This window comes from Salmo salar, chromosome ssa03 (genome assembly GCF_905237065.1).
Source record: "Salmo salar chromosome ssa03, Ssal_v3.1, whole genome shotgun sequence".
Taxonomy (NCBI): Eukaryota; Metazoa; Chordata; class Actinopteri; order Salmoniformes; family Salmonidae; genus Salmo; species Salmo salar.
Window position 1 is genome coordinate 34,072,293 of NC_059444.1, and position 14,448 is coordinate 34,086,740.

At 38.2% G+C, this 14,448-nt stretch overlaps 1 protein-coding gene across 1 annotated transcript in view; it reads right to left on the reverse strand.

The window, feature by feature from the left end:
- Positions 1–14,448, reverse strand: part of pth1r (parathyroid hormone 1 receptor) — an 85,462-nt gene that overhangs the window by 1,738 nt on the left and 69,276 nt on the right. The window contains exons 9-12 of the mRNA XM_014191246.2: positions 13,915–13,981; positions 13,642–13,736; positions 2,166–2,307; positions 1,715–1,756 (exon numbers count right to left, since the gene is read on the reverse strand). Coding sequence (XP_014046721.1) covers positions 1,715–1,756; positions 2,166–2,307; positions 13,642–13,736; positions 13,915–13,981 — 346 coding nt within the window. The remainder of the gene's footprint in view (positions 1–1,714; positions 1,757–2,165; positions 2,308–13,641; positions 13,737–13,914; positions 13,982–14,448) is intronic.

Genomic DNA, 14,448 nt, shown 5'->3' on the forward strand with positions numbered 1-14,448 from the left:
AGCATCTTCCCCTTTGCCCTCCCACTCGTCAAGTACCCTTTTGGGTGTTGGTCTAACGTTTTCTAATACAGTTTTAGTCGTCGTTGTTCTGAACCCACTGCCCCCAAGTCGTCGAGACGTCGTCAAGTTCGGCACCCCCCATCCGTTGGTCTGGCCTGTACGGAGCTCACGTGCGCCCGGTGTCCAAACATGCATGGCTTGTGATGCAGGTCACCGGTTGAGTGTGTGTGTGTGTAGTAAGCTACCTAGTTTAAATATAAACAGTACTGCATAACATTTGATTAACCCTTGATAACACTTGATTTACATCATCAATATCTGTCTGGTTGGCAGCAGCCCTTCACAATTTATTTCCTTATAGAATCATAGCCGCGGGAAGGGTGCTGGTGTTGCAGCACTCCCGATAAATTGAAATAAATTTGCCAAAGTTATAGAATTACTGCTGTCTGTTCAGAAATTAATTCAATAATTCTCAATAGCCTACTACACCATGAGTAGGCCTATAAGTTAGCCACAGAGGATCAATAGCTTCTTTTAAAAAAATTGCCTAGCTGCGGATTGTGTGTAGCCCAATAACAAGGCAGTCGGGAACACACGGCAAATCTATCAGTGAACAGCATGCAGTCAAAACAGGCCTTTCACAATATTTCAAATACAATCGTGGGAGAACACAGGTTGGAAAGCAAATGGCTCCTGCAGAAAAGAGAAGAGTAATCTTTCAACTTCCAAATGGGCCTATTGAGTGAACATTGTTTACAAGAGACGGGTGAGTCAGTGAAACTGGAAAGCTTTTTTAAGACTCTAATTTCCTCCTCATATTGTACCATATGTGTGTCTCCGCACACCTAGGCCTCTCAGTTAGTCACTGTCAAAGTAGCTTGTCATTTTGATCATTTGTGTGGTATTAAACATAATTCTGATAAAGTCTCCAGTCATGTTAAATTATGTAGAATTGCAGAAAATGCATTTATAAAAAAGGCACAAACTGTTGTCTGACCCTAGGCTACTAAAAATGTTCACCATATGTGCAACTTCTGTGTGCACCTCTACTCTAGGCTACTTCTCTATGCCACTATGCAAATGCGATGATATGCATGCAATGCTTCATTATAGCCGCAAGGTCATTTTCTAAGGCGTTCCGGTACCTCAGAGCTCCCTAGGTGACCCACCTCTCTCGCTCACTTTTTGTTCCTCCCAAATGAACAAATGAAGCACTGAACACAGGTAGTCTAGACTCCAGCTAACCACCATATACTAAAATAACAATGAACATTAGGCTATATTATGAAGTTATTATTTAAGAGCATTGAAGATAAAAATCACAATCAGTAATAAAAAAACGAGCAGCTTTACATCAATAATCAGCTGATCGCCTACCCTCTATTCCTAATGTCAATCATGCCTTCAAGAGGCACTGTAACTAACTTGCTTACAATGTGTGATGAGTAAGTGTGTTGCATAAATAAATATACCTTTTTTTCATTTTGAGAACCTGCCCCCTGAAAGGTCTGTGCACATCCCTGCATAAGATAATTGAGTCTGAGGTTTTTTTGTGTGCATACTGTGTGCATGCTGTGACTGCAATTAATCATGAGCATAATATTATATATCAGGATTACATAGTGTCTTAAATAATATACTATAATCTATTAGGATTTCCTTTAAGACATTTTCACAGATAAATCTTCATAAAATTGTTCAACGTTGTCCTTACCTCCCCATTGCAGAAACAATATATAATTGCCACAAAGAATCCCTGAAAAGAAGACAAACCATTATTACAAGTTTGCGTATGACTCAAAGTACACAGGTTGACCTGAGCATCTATCCAGAGCACTTTAGAAGAATGTCATGCAAAATAAAGTGACGATTCAAGTCATTGACACCAGCTGCTTACTCTGAAGATACTGAGCTGTGCAGCTCACGCTAATTTTACTGATAAAAGTTTCATCACAACTCAATACTTAATTATGTTTAGCACACCACTACAGCATATGCAGTGCCCCATAGTGGACTTTGGCCGATTTATATATCTCCTTTTTACAGTGCTGTAGCAGCTCATCATTTCAGATCCATTGCTGGCTGCCTGTGACTAAACCCACATGCAGTAAAACATAATTTGGTTGTTCGTTCATTCATCCATGTTGTACAAGACCAGTCAGTACCTGGAATGAATTGAAGAGCATCTCGTAGTGCATCTGTATCTGCCAGGGGACTCCAGTTACCTCAGTATAAGGCATGGCCATGAACACAATGTAGTGAACGCCAAACAGTGGCATCAGGACCAAAGTAGACTTCAACAGTTTCCTGTGGAGGGAATGAATAATAGCAGTGATTAATTTTACATTTACTGTGTGTTACAGTTGCGATGGGGAGATTCAATTTGATATTATCATGGACATTCACTGTATTATTCTTTTTTTTACATACTGTATTACTGACATGACTGCCCCACTTGGCACACCATTTCAACGTGGATATTTGGGTAATATTTGGTTGAGACGTTGATCAATGAGATGTCAACCTTTATTCACCCACTCAAAAAGACATCCAGCAGTTTGTTGAATTATCATGTTATCACTGTTTTCAACCATCTAAATGCATAACCAAATTCCAAATGGAAAAAGTATGTAAGATTTTTGGTTTAGTTGTCATCTAAATATTTTATCATTGAGCTTTCAACCATTTAAAAGCACATCAAAGTTCAGATATCTGTTCAGATATTTTGTATTTATACAACTTAATTAATCAAATGTGCTTCCTCTAAAAGCACAAGCAAATAACCTGGATTGCAGCTGAGATAACGTTATAAGTACAGTGCAAGTGATCAATGCTGTTCGAGATTCTGCACAGATTATTATAGCAATTGTGAAGCTCTCCACAGACCTGCAACCGTTGCATGCGATCTTGAACATACACACTTTCTATGATTACATAAGAAGACTTATATAGTTACAGTAACCTCAAAATGTGGCCATGGATGTGTTACTCATTTTAAAATGTAATAAATAGTGTTACATTAGTTTCTAAGATAACTTTTAACAGTATTACAAAAGTAGTATTGAACTGTGTTTGGTTGACAACTCAACCAAATATCAACATTTAAAGGAGATGCATCTAAATGATTGGCTAGTTTCATCTGAGCCACTGGCTTAATCATGTTCTTTAACTTTTATTTTTGGTTTAGTTGGAGACGTGAATCCAACATATCATTTTTTAGTTGTTGACACGTTAATAAGCTATTTACATCTCTATGGGGTCAATTTCACACCATATGAATTGAATTCAAAATAAAATAAATTGTGAACATGAAAAATAAAGTTGAGAATGTAAACACATTTTTGAGGACGGGTAAAATAATGGATGTTGAAATCAAAAACCAAACAATTGAAATCAAAATGTATAGAATTGTAAATAAAAGACATCAAAAGCAAAACCCAAAAACGTGTAAGCAAATAATTTTAAAGCGAGAGCAAAAAGCTTTGACAAATTATAAAAAAATATATTTGAAAAACTAATGCAAAAATCATTTTTCGGTTAAACTGTCCCAGCAACCAATGCTATTGAATAGATTTTGCCTACACTTTCAATTGTTTGGTTTTGATTTCAACATCCATTATTTTACCCGTCCTCAAAAATATGTTTACATTCTCATCTTTATCTTCATGTTCACGATTTATTTTATTTTGAATTCAATACATATGGCGTGAAATTGACCCCATACATCTCTAGCTCAATCAAAAATCTAAGGTAAAGTATGTGACAAGATCAAATTAAACTTGATTTAAAGTGCATTTAAAGTTTGATTTTATATTATTTAGTCCAATTCATTAACTTGGATATTTGGTTGAGATGGAGACGTAAATCTAACATATTTTACATTTGTAGACAAACTGGAACTAAAGCCACACTAAGTCAGTGGCACAGATGGAACTATCAAAGCAGAGGACACAGTACATTTCCTTCAAATGTTGATATTTGGATGCGTTGACAACCAAACACAGTTCCATATCCAGTTTTTCTTCAAATAAATAATTGGTATGTTGGATACACTTCTCCATCTCAACCAAAGATCAAAGTTAAAGAATAGGACTAAATCAAATCAAAGAAAACTTAAAATGCACTTTAAATAAAGTTTGATTTACTGTAGTCCTAATCTTTAACTTTGACTTTTGGTTGAGATGGAGATGTGAATCCAACATATTCATTATAAACTTGTATATTACATTTGAAATCAACCAAAGCTTGAAACCCTAGGGGCTCTATTTTAACAAACCTAACGCAACGATGAATCTTAGCGCTGGCGGTAGCGCTATAGCTTCAGGGGTGTGTCAGAAATATTTTAGCTAATTTCACAACAGGAATTATGGGTGCAGTAGCTGGCGGTGGCGCGAAAGAGCTGGGATTTGATGAATTGTCAAACGGTCGGTGTAGCTGTTGCATGGAAGTCAGGCGCAGGAGAGCAGAGATGAGTGGACAAAGCACTTTACTGAGGCAATTATTAGAACAGAACGCAACCTCGTCACAAAAACAAATGCCCAAAGAACAAGTGAGGCAGCACAAAGTACAACAACCAAGTACAAAGTACCGGCGACCACAAAGCACGGGTACAAAACAAAACCCGGCACAAACCAGCCAGAAGCGTGCCAACCTTGACAATAAACAATACCCCATACAGACATGGAGGGAACAGAGGGCTAAATACACATAGTAATTATGAGGAGATGTAAACCAGGTGTGCAGGAAAACAAGACAAAACAAATGGAAAATTAAAGGTGGAGCGGCGATGGCTAGAAGACTGGTGACGTCGACCTCCTAACGCCACCCGAACAAGGAGAGGGACCGACTTCGGTGGAAGTCGTGACATGAATAAACAAGTTGTGGCTGTGTCGGGGCTTAACACCTCACTGGCCAATCAGAACGTGGTCCATGGCTTAATATGTGGATGCTTGTGTACTTGTGTATTTACAGTCTTTTATGTATTGTGTCGTCATTAACTCCAATTAGAATATTAGTCTGCTATAGCCTAGTTTGTTAAATAGCCTGCCTCATATTTGCTTAATATGTTGAACATGTTTGCAGTCAACATTTTTCTAATTGTATTGCTTCAATATGGGAATACATTGTTAAACAGACTATAGCATTCACACTGATATAGGGGCTACGCCTACTGTAAATTGCAGTCTGGACATGCCAAACATAGTTAATAAGCAAAATTAAATTCACTAAGCTTTTGATAAGGCCTAAAAATACAGTGCATAATCAAATCCTACTAATAATTAAACAACAACCTGTCATAAATAGGCCATGTCTAAATACAGTTACAGGCACCATAATTGCTTATATTGGGCATATACAACAAACAAGGCAACTTAGAATATGGATGGTTTTAAGCACATGCAAACTTTTCACAGGAGCTGGACAAAGAACCAATATAAAGAGAAAGTGGGAATGTCCACTCACCAGTATACTGACCCCAAATGTAATGTTTTATAAACACCATGGAACCATCTTACAAATCATGTTTGCATTTCTCCAGAAATAGACAAAATTGCATTGCCTTCGAGTTCTTAACATAAACACATGGACCGTTAATCTTTCTAATTAGTTTGTTCTTTAATCAAATTAAATGAAAAACAATTCATCCGTTTTTTTAAACAACAACAATATTTCTGAATAGGATCGGGTCAGAAGCATGATATAATAAATTGCATCTCTCGTTCCATGAGCATAAGGCAATGTGTGCACACGTAGGCCTAAGGGCTCTTCGGCAGGCGGAATTGATGTCCTATCCAAGATAGTTCATTAAATAGTATATAGTAACCCTACAATAGGCATAGTTATAACAAACATGTAGCCGATCAAGTTTTTATTGGTTTCAACATGCAAATATTCATCTACACACATTGCATTCACATTTTGAAAATGCACTACATGTTCGAGCCATAGACAATTGGACATTGCCCAAACGTTGGAATAAGATTAGCCTCCCATCGCCGTTCATATGGCCCGTTAGTGACTTTGCCACGTCAAAGGTAAACAAACAAACTGGAAAATAGTCTAGGATACAAGTGGATTCAGCACCAAGGACAGCGATCAGAATTCCTGCGAGTTGACAGTTGAAAACAGACGAAAGTGCAAGATGCTTTTTTTAAAACAAAATGAGAAAGGAAAAACAATAAGCAGTCTATTGTAATAACTTCATCTTCCTAAACAGACTTCCTACAGTCACTGACACCTTTCATTCAATGGGCATTGAACATAGGCCTAATGAGTCCAAACTTTTCACAGAAGCTGCATGGACAAAAATAATGTTCAATATAAAGAAAAAAATGGGAATGTCAGTTGACTGTTCTGTTGTTTATGATATTTTAATAAAACATTGGTTATAGGTTACTGATTAAACTGTGCGCCTCCACTGGCAAAAATCGATGCCATAACCAATCGCATTACCGCTAAGACCAGAGTCTTAAATATCACTAGTAGTGCTGCTTGAAATTGGCACATTGGTGCACATTTTTAAGGACACACATCTCAAATATTTCCACCCCTCTCACCTCAGCGCAAGCGAGCTGATATAAGACAGGTAAATTACCAACCCTGGCACCAGGTTTGTAAAATAGCAGAGTTCTGGCTTTTACAAGTTGAAATTGCCAAACTGTGCGTTTGACACTAGTGTCGCCTTAACGCCAGCCCTAGGACTATATGTATGCTCTATTTTTACTTGAACCCTGGGTTAAATTGAAATAGTTTCATTAAGGTGCTCTATTAAACATACCGTTTGGAATGACTTTGATAGCAACAATGAACCTATTTAGTTATTAAATGATCTCTCAATAATCCTTCTCATCTTTAAGTTTGTTAAAATCCTGGATGGGAGACCAAAGGGATAGCTGTAGACAGATCAACTCTCCAGTAGGAGGTGCTGCCCAACCTATAGTTTTTTTCTGATAATGGATATAACATTGAAAATCTGAAGTTGTTTCATATGTATAAATTCAACATACGTTTTGTCTAGCTTGAAAATTGGTAACCATGATGACATAATCCTGTGGTTGAAATGTCACCTTCAAAACAACATTGATGACTTTTTGCAAACCCAATGTATTTTCCTTGTAAATTCCATGTCACAATACGTTGACAAATTACACTGAAACAACGTTGATTTAACCAGTTTGTGCCCAGCGGTTGGTGGCATGTTTTGGTGTGATAAAGATGAAATACTTCTATCAGCATGCTGGAAATAACACAGAATACATCTGTAGGCTACCTTACAGTACATTTTTATTTGTATTTATTAAGGATCCCCATTAGCTGCTGCTCTTCCTAGAGTCCAGCAACATGAAGGCAGTTATATACAATTTAAAATATTACATGACATTACACTTCATAACACTTTTCACAATACATTAAGTGTTTTCCCTCAGGCAGTGACTTTCACATATCTACAATACAAAATCCATGTGTACGTGTGTGTAGAGTGCGTGTCTTATCATGTGTATTTGTGTCTGTGCCTGTGTGTCTCTTCACAGTCCCCGCTGTTCCATAAAGTGTATTTTTATCCGTTTTTTAAATCTGATTCTACTGCTTGCATTAGTTACCTGATGTGGAATAGAGTTCCATGTAGCAATGGCTCTATGTAGTACTGTGCACCTCCCATAGTCTGTTCTTGACTTGGGGATTGTGAAGAGACCTTTGGCGGCATGTCTTCTGGGGTATACATGGGTGTCCGAGCTGTGTGCTCGTAGTTTAAACAGACACCTTGGTCCATTCATCATGTCAACACTTCTTACAAAAACAAGTAGTGATGAAGTCAATCTCTCCTCCAATTTGAGCCATGAGAGATTTACATGTATATTATTAAATGTTATCTCTCCGTATACATTTAAGGGCCAGCAGTGCTGCCCTGTTCTGAGCCAATTGTAATTTTCCTAAGTACCTCTTCGTGGCACCTTACTACACGACTGAACAGTAATCCAGGTTTGACAAAACTAGGGCCTATAGGACCTGCCTTGTTGATAGTGTTGTTAAAAAGGCAGAGCAGCACTTTATTATGGACAGACATCTCCCCATTTTAGCTACTGTTGTATCAACATATTTTGACAGTTTACAATCCAGGGTCATGCCAAGCAGTTTAGTCACCTCGACTTGCTCAATTTCCACATTATTTATTACAAGATTTAGTTGAGGTTTAGGGTTAATGAATGATTTGTCCCAAATACAGTGCTTTTAGTTTTTTAAATATTTAGGACTAATTTATTCCTTGCCACCCATTCTGAAACTAACTGCAGCTCTTTGTTAAGTGTTGCAGTCATTTCAGTCGCTGTAGTAGCTGATGTGTATAGTGTTGAGTCATCCGTATACATAAACACACTGGCTTTACTCAAATCCAGTGGCGTGTCATTAGTAAATATTGAAAAAAGTAAGGGGCCTAGACAGCTGCCCTGGGGAATTCCTGATTATACCTGCATTATGTTGGATATGCTTCCATTAAATAACACCCTGTGTGTTCTGTTAGATAGGTAACTCTTTATCCACAATATAGCAGGGGGTGTAAAGCCATAACACATGTTTTTCCATCAGCAGACTATGATCGATAATGGCAAAAGCCGCACTGAAGTCTAACAAAACAGCTCCCACAATCTTTTTATCATAAATTTCTCACAGCCATCAGTCATTTGTGTAAGTGCTGTGCTGAATGTTGACTGTCCTTTCCTATAAGCATGCTGAAAGTGTGTTGTCTATTTGTTTACAGTAAAATAGCATTCTATCTGGTCAAACAACATTTTTCTCAAAAGTTTACTAAGGGTTGGTAACAGGCTGATTGGTCAGCTATTTGAGCCAGTAAAGGGAGCTTTACTATTCTTGGGTAGCGGAAATAATTTTGCTTCCCTCCAGGCCTAAGGGCAAACACTTTCTCGTAGGCTTAGATTGAAGATATGGCAAATAGGAGTGGCAATATCGTCCACTATTATCCTTAGTAATTTTCCATTCATTCTCAGACCCCGGTGGCTTGTCATTGTTGATAGACAACAATACTTTTTTCACCTCTTCCACACTCATTTTACGGAATTCAAAATTACATTTACATTTTAGTCATTTAGCAGACGCTCTTATCCAGAGCGACTTACAGTAGTGAATAGATACATTTCATGCATTTTTATTATTCTTTTTTAATTTTTTTGTACTGCTTGTCTTTCATAATTTGATCAGTTATACTTGGATGTGTAGTGTCAGCGTTTGATTTTGGCATGCCATGCGAATCTTGCCAATGAAAAACGAATTAATTAATAATAATCAATATCAGTGTGTTTCGTGATGAATGAGCCATCTGATTCAATGAATGATGAGTTTGCCTTTTTGCCCAAAATGTAATCTAAGGTGCTCCAAAGATTTTTACTATCATTCTCGATATAATTTATCTATGTTTCATAGTGTAGTTTCTTCTTTTTATTCAGTTTAGTCACATGATTTTTCAATTTGAAGTATGTTTGCCAATCGGTTGTGCAGCCAGACTTATTTGCCATTCCTTTTGCCTCATCCTTCTCAACAATACAATTTTTCAATTCCTCATCATGCTTATTAGTAACTACAATAAAACAATTTCATAAATGTTTCAAGTGCAGCATCTGGGTTGCTCCTCATTACAGACCAACAAGTATTATTTACATAAACAACATAGGAATCACTACAAAACATCTTGTATAACCTCTTATACACTATATTAGGCCCAGCCTTTGGAACTAGATATGGCTATTATATTCCAATGGATTTGGATACAGCTCTAAAGCACATTTTTGCAGCATTAGTAAAGATGTGATCAATACATGTTGACGATTTAATTCCTGTGCTGTTTGTAACTACCCTGGTAGGTTGACTGATAAGAAGCTTTTTCTTGTGTGGGCAGCTTGATGAAAGCCAGTCAATATTTAAATCATCCAGATAATATGGTGATATCACATACATTATCAAGCCTTTCAGACATGTTATCCAGATACTGACTATTAGCAGCTTGCCAACAGGAATAGGCTTTAGGTGAGGCATATGAACCTGTAGCCATATTACTTCAACAGTATTTAACAGGAGATCCTCTCTAAGCTTTACAGGAATGTGGTTCTGAATATAAACAGCAACACCTCCACCATTGGCATTTCTGTTGCTACCACTGTATCAAAGGTATTATCTAAGTGAGTTTCAGAGATTGATCTGTTTCTAGCAAATTATTGATTTCATTAACCTTGTTCTTAAGCTACATATATTAACATAGGCTATTTTTAGCACTTTTCTGGGATGCTTGATTGTTTTCATTGCTTTACTGGGAAGCGTAGCAGGAGTAGACATTCTCATGTTATTTATGTTAGTGGAAGGTGAGCTGCACAGTGGACTTCCTACTAGGGCACACCACCTCAGTGCTAACAGTATAATTCTGGTTCATAGGCACATGATTGCTGTATACAATAGCTGTAGGATCAGCAGAGGTATTCAAGGCAGTTAAAGGGATATACAGTGCATTCGGGAAAGTATTCAGACCCCTTGCCTTTTTACACATTTTGTTACGTTACAGCTTATTCTAAAATGTATGTTTTTTTTAATCAATCTACTCACAATACCCCATAATGACAAAGCAAAACCTGTTTTTTACAATTCTTTTCAAATGTATAAAAAAAACTGGAAATATCACATTTAAGTAAGTATTCAGACCCTTTACTCTGTACTTTGCTGAAGCACCTTTGGCAGCGTTTACGGCCTTGAGTCTTCTTGGATATGACACTACAAGCTTGGCACACCTGTATTTGTGGGAGCTTCTCCCATTATTCTCTGCAGATCCTCTCAAGCTCTATCAGGTTGGATGGGGAGTGTCGCTGCACAGCTATTTTCAGGTCTCTTCAGAGATGTTCTGTCGGGTTCAAGTCTGTGCTCTGGCTGGGCCACTCAAGGACATTTAGAGACTTGTCCCGTAGCAACTCCTGCGTTGTCTTGGCTGTGTCCTGAGGGTTGTTGTCATGTTGGAAGGTGAATCTTCACCCCAGTCTGAGGTCCTGAGCACCCTGGAGCAGGTTTTCATCAAGGATCTCTCTGTACTTTGCTCCATTCATCTTTGCCTCGATCCTGACTAGTCTCCCAGTCAGTGCCGCTGAAAAACATCCTCACAGCATGATGCTGCCACCACCATGCTTCACCATAGGGATGGTGCCAGGTTTCCTCCAGACGTGACGCTTGGTATTCAGGCCAAAGAGTTCAATCTTGGTTTCATCAGACCAGAGAATCTTGTTTCTCATGGTCTGTGAGTCCTTTAGGTGCCTTTTGGCAAACTCCAAGCGGGCTGCTAACTAAAAGGCCTGATTAGGAGAGTGCTGCAGAGATGATTGCCCTTCTGGAAGGGTCGCCCATCTCCATAGAGGAACTCTGGAGCTCTGTCAGAGTGACCATTGGGTTCTTGGTCACCTCACTGACCAAGGGACTTCTCCCCTGATTGCTCAGTTTGGCCGGGCGGCCAGCTCTAGGAAGTCTTGGTGGTTACAAACTTCTTCCATTTTTAACCTGTTAGGGCTAGGGGGCAGCATTTGCACGTCTGGATAAAAAAAATGTACCCGATTTAATCTGGTTACTAATCCTACCCAGTAACTAGAATATGCATATACTTATTATATATGGATAGAAAACACTCTAAAGTTTCTAAAACTGTTTGAATGGTGTCTGTGAGTATAACAGAACTCATTTGGCAGGCAAAACCCTGAGACATTTTCTGACAGGAAGTGGATACCTGATGTGTTGTATTGACTTTAAACCTATCCCATTGAAAAACACAGGGGTTTAGGAATATTTTGGCACTTCCTATTGCTTCCACTAGATGTCACCAGCCTTTACAAAGTGTTTTGAGTCTTCTGGAGGGAGATCTGACCGAACAAGAGCCATGGAACGATGATGTCCCATTAGACACCTGGCGCGCGAGTTCATGTTGGGTACCCTCGTTCCAATACGTTATAAAAGAGTATGCATTCGTCCACCTTGAATATTATTCATGTTCTGGTTAAAAAGGCCCTAATGATTTATGCTATACAACGTTTGACATGTTTGAACGAACGGAAATATATTTTTCCCGTCGTTCATGACGAGAAGTCCGGCTGGCTTAGATCATGTGCGAACAAGACGGAGATTTTTGGACATAAATGATGAGCTTTTTTGAACAAAACTACATTCGTTATGGACCTGTGATACCTGGAAGTGACATCTGATGAAGAGAATCAAAGGTAATGGATTATTTACATAGTATTTTCGATTTTAGATCTCCCCAACATGACGTCTAGTCTGTATCGCAACACGTATTTTTCTGGGCGCAGTGCTCAGATTATTGCAAAGTGTGATTTCCCAGTAAGGTTATTTTTAAATCTGGCAAGTTGATTGCGTTCAAGAGATGTAAATCTATAATTCTTTAAATGACAATATAATATTTTACCAATGTTTTCTAATTTTAATTATTTAATTTGTGACGCTGACTTGACTGCCGGTTATTGGAGGGAAACGATTTCCTCAACATCAATGCCATAGTAAAACGCTGTTTTTGGATATAAATATGAACTTGATAGAACTAAAAATGCATGCATTGTCTAACATAATGTCCTAGGAGTGTCATCTGATGGAGATTGTAAAAGGTTAGTTCATCATTTTAGCTGGTTTTATGGTTTTGGTGACCCTGTCTTTGACTTGACAAAACATTACACACAACTCTTGTAAATGTACTGTCCTAACATACTCTAAATTTATGCTTTCGCCGTAAAACCTTTTTGAAATCGTAAAACGTGGTTAGATTAAGGAGATGTTTATCTTTCAAATGGTGTAAAATAGTTGTATTTTTGAAAAATTTGAATTTTGACATTTATTTGGATTCAAATTTGCCGCTCTTGAAATGCACCTGCTGTTGATGGAGTGCACCACGGGTGGCACGCTAGCGTCCCACCTAGCCCATAGAGGTTAAGAATGATGGAGGCCACTGTTCTTGGGGACCTTCAATGCTGCAGAAATGTTTTGGTTCCCTTCCCCAGATCTGTGCCTTGGCACAATCCTGTCTCAAAGCTATACGGACAATTACTACAACCTCATGGCTTGGTTTTTGCTCTGACATGCACTGTGAACTGTGGGATCTTATGTGCCTTTCCAAATCATGTCCAATCAATTTAATTTACTACAGGTGGACTCCAATCAAGTTGCAGAAACATCTCAAGGATGATCAATGGAAACAGGATGCACCTGAGCTACATTTCGGTCTGAATACTTATGTAAATAAGGTATCTGTTTTATATTTTTAATACATTTGCAAAAACTTAGAGAAACCTGTTTTCAGGTCGTCATTATGGGTATTGTGTGTAGGTTGATGAGGGAAAGAAAATTATTGTATACATTTTGAAAGAAGGCTGTAACGTAACAAAATGTGGAAAAAGGGAAGGGGTCCGAACACTTTCCGAATGCACTGTACATTAGGTTACTTACATTGTGTCTACCAACGCCCCTGGGATAATGTACATTTGCTGAAGCATTATGACAACTCAGCAACACAATGGTAGGTATTAACTGTGTTGGGCTTGGGCATACATGTCATGATAAAGTAGTCAGGGAAGGAACAGTCAGAGTATGGCTTCTTACCTGTACTGCTGTCTTGTGTCACATCTGCCAGCATTTGTCTCTCGAAGTTTAGTGGCCAGAACTCGGATTATATTCAGGAACAGCATAAAATTCACCTTTGATAACAGACAATGACACAATGTAGCACACCAAAGCCCAATATCTCAACTACTAAGTCTCTCAGAAAGCAGATAGTTGTAATAGTGGTCAGTAATTGTGATAATTAAACGTGTCAATTGAAAATGTTAAATGCCATTATGCCAATTAACATTTTCAATTGACATGTTTACTTACCACTATTGCTGTTAGAATGGGCACTTGTACAATCCACTTCAGATTGCCTGCACTTAGGTCCCAGCATCTGTAAGTGATAAACAGGGAATTTATGAAAAACGAATATAGATACGCATGATTGTGGAACGAATCTATTTCGGTATATCCTAGTGTAACAACAACAACACATGGGCAAGTTGGCAACCCTTAGAGACTGGTCTTAGGCTCTAAAGTATTGGCTGGAATTCAACCCAACCTGCCATAGCAATGTTTTACGCATGGTCCTTGTGTACAAGCTGCTGCCTGCGCGCACACAATTCTTATTCTGAAAACGGTCAGAATCTACCTTTGAGTGGAGTCAACGTGATAGGCTTGTAGTAGTATGTTTCTACAGTCCTCAAAGTCATTCTGTGATTTTATATAATCATGTGGAAATAGTTACTACTGTGTAAATACTGCAATGTGGGTTTCGATTAAATTGAAGACATAGACTCTGCCTTTAAACATTCAATGAACCTAAGGGGATTCTTGAACACGTTCTAAGGTTCTGTCTCA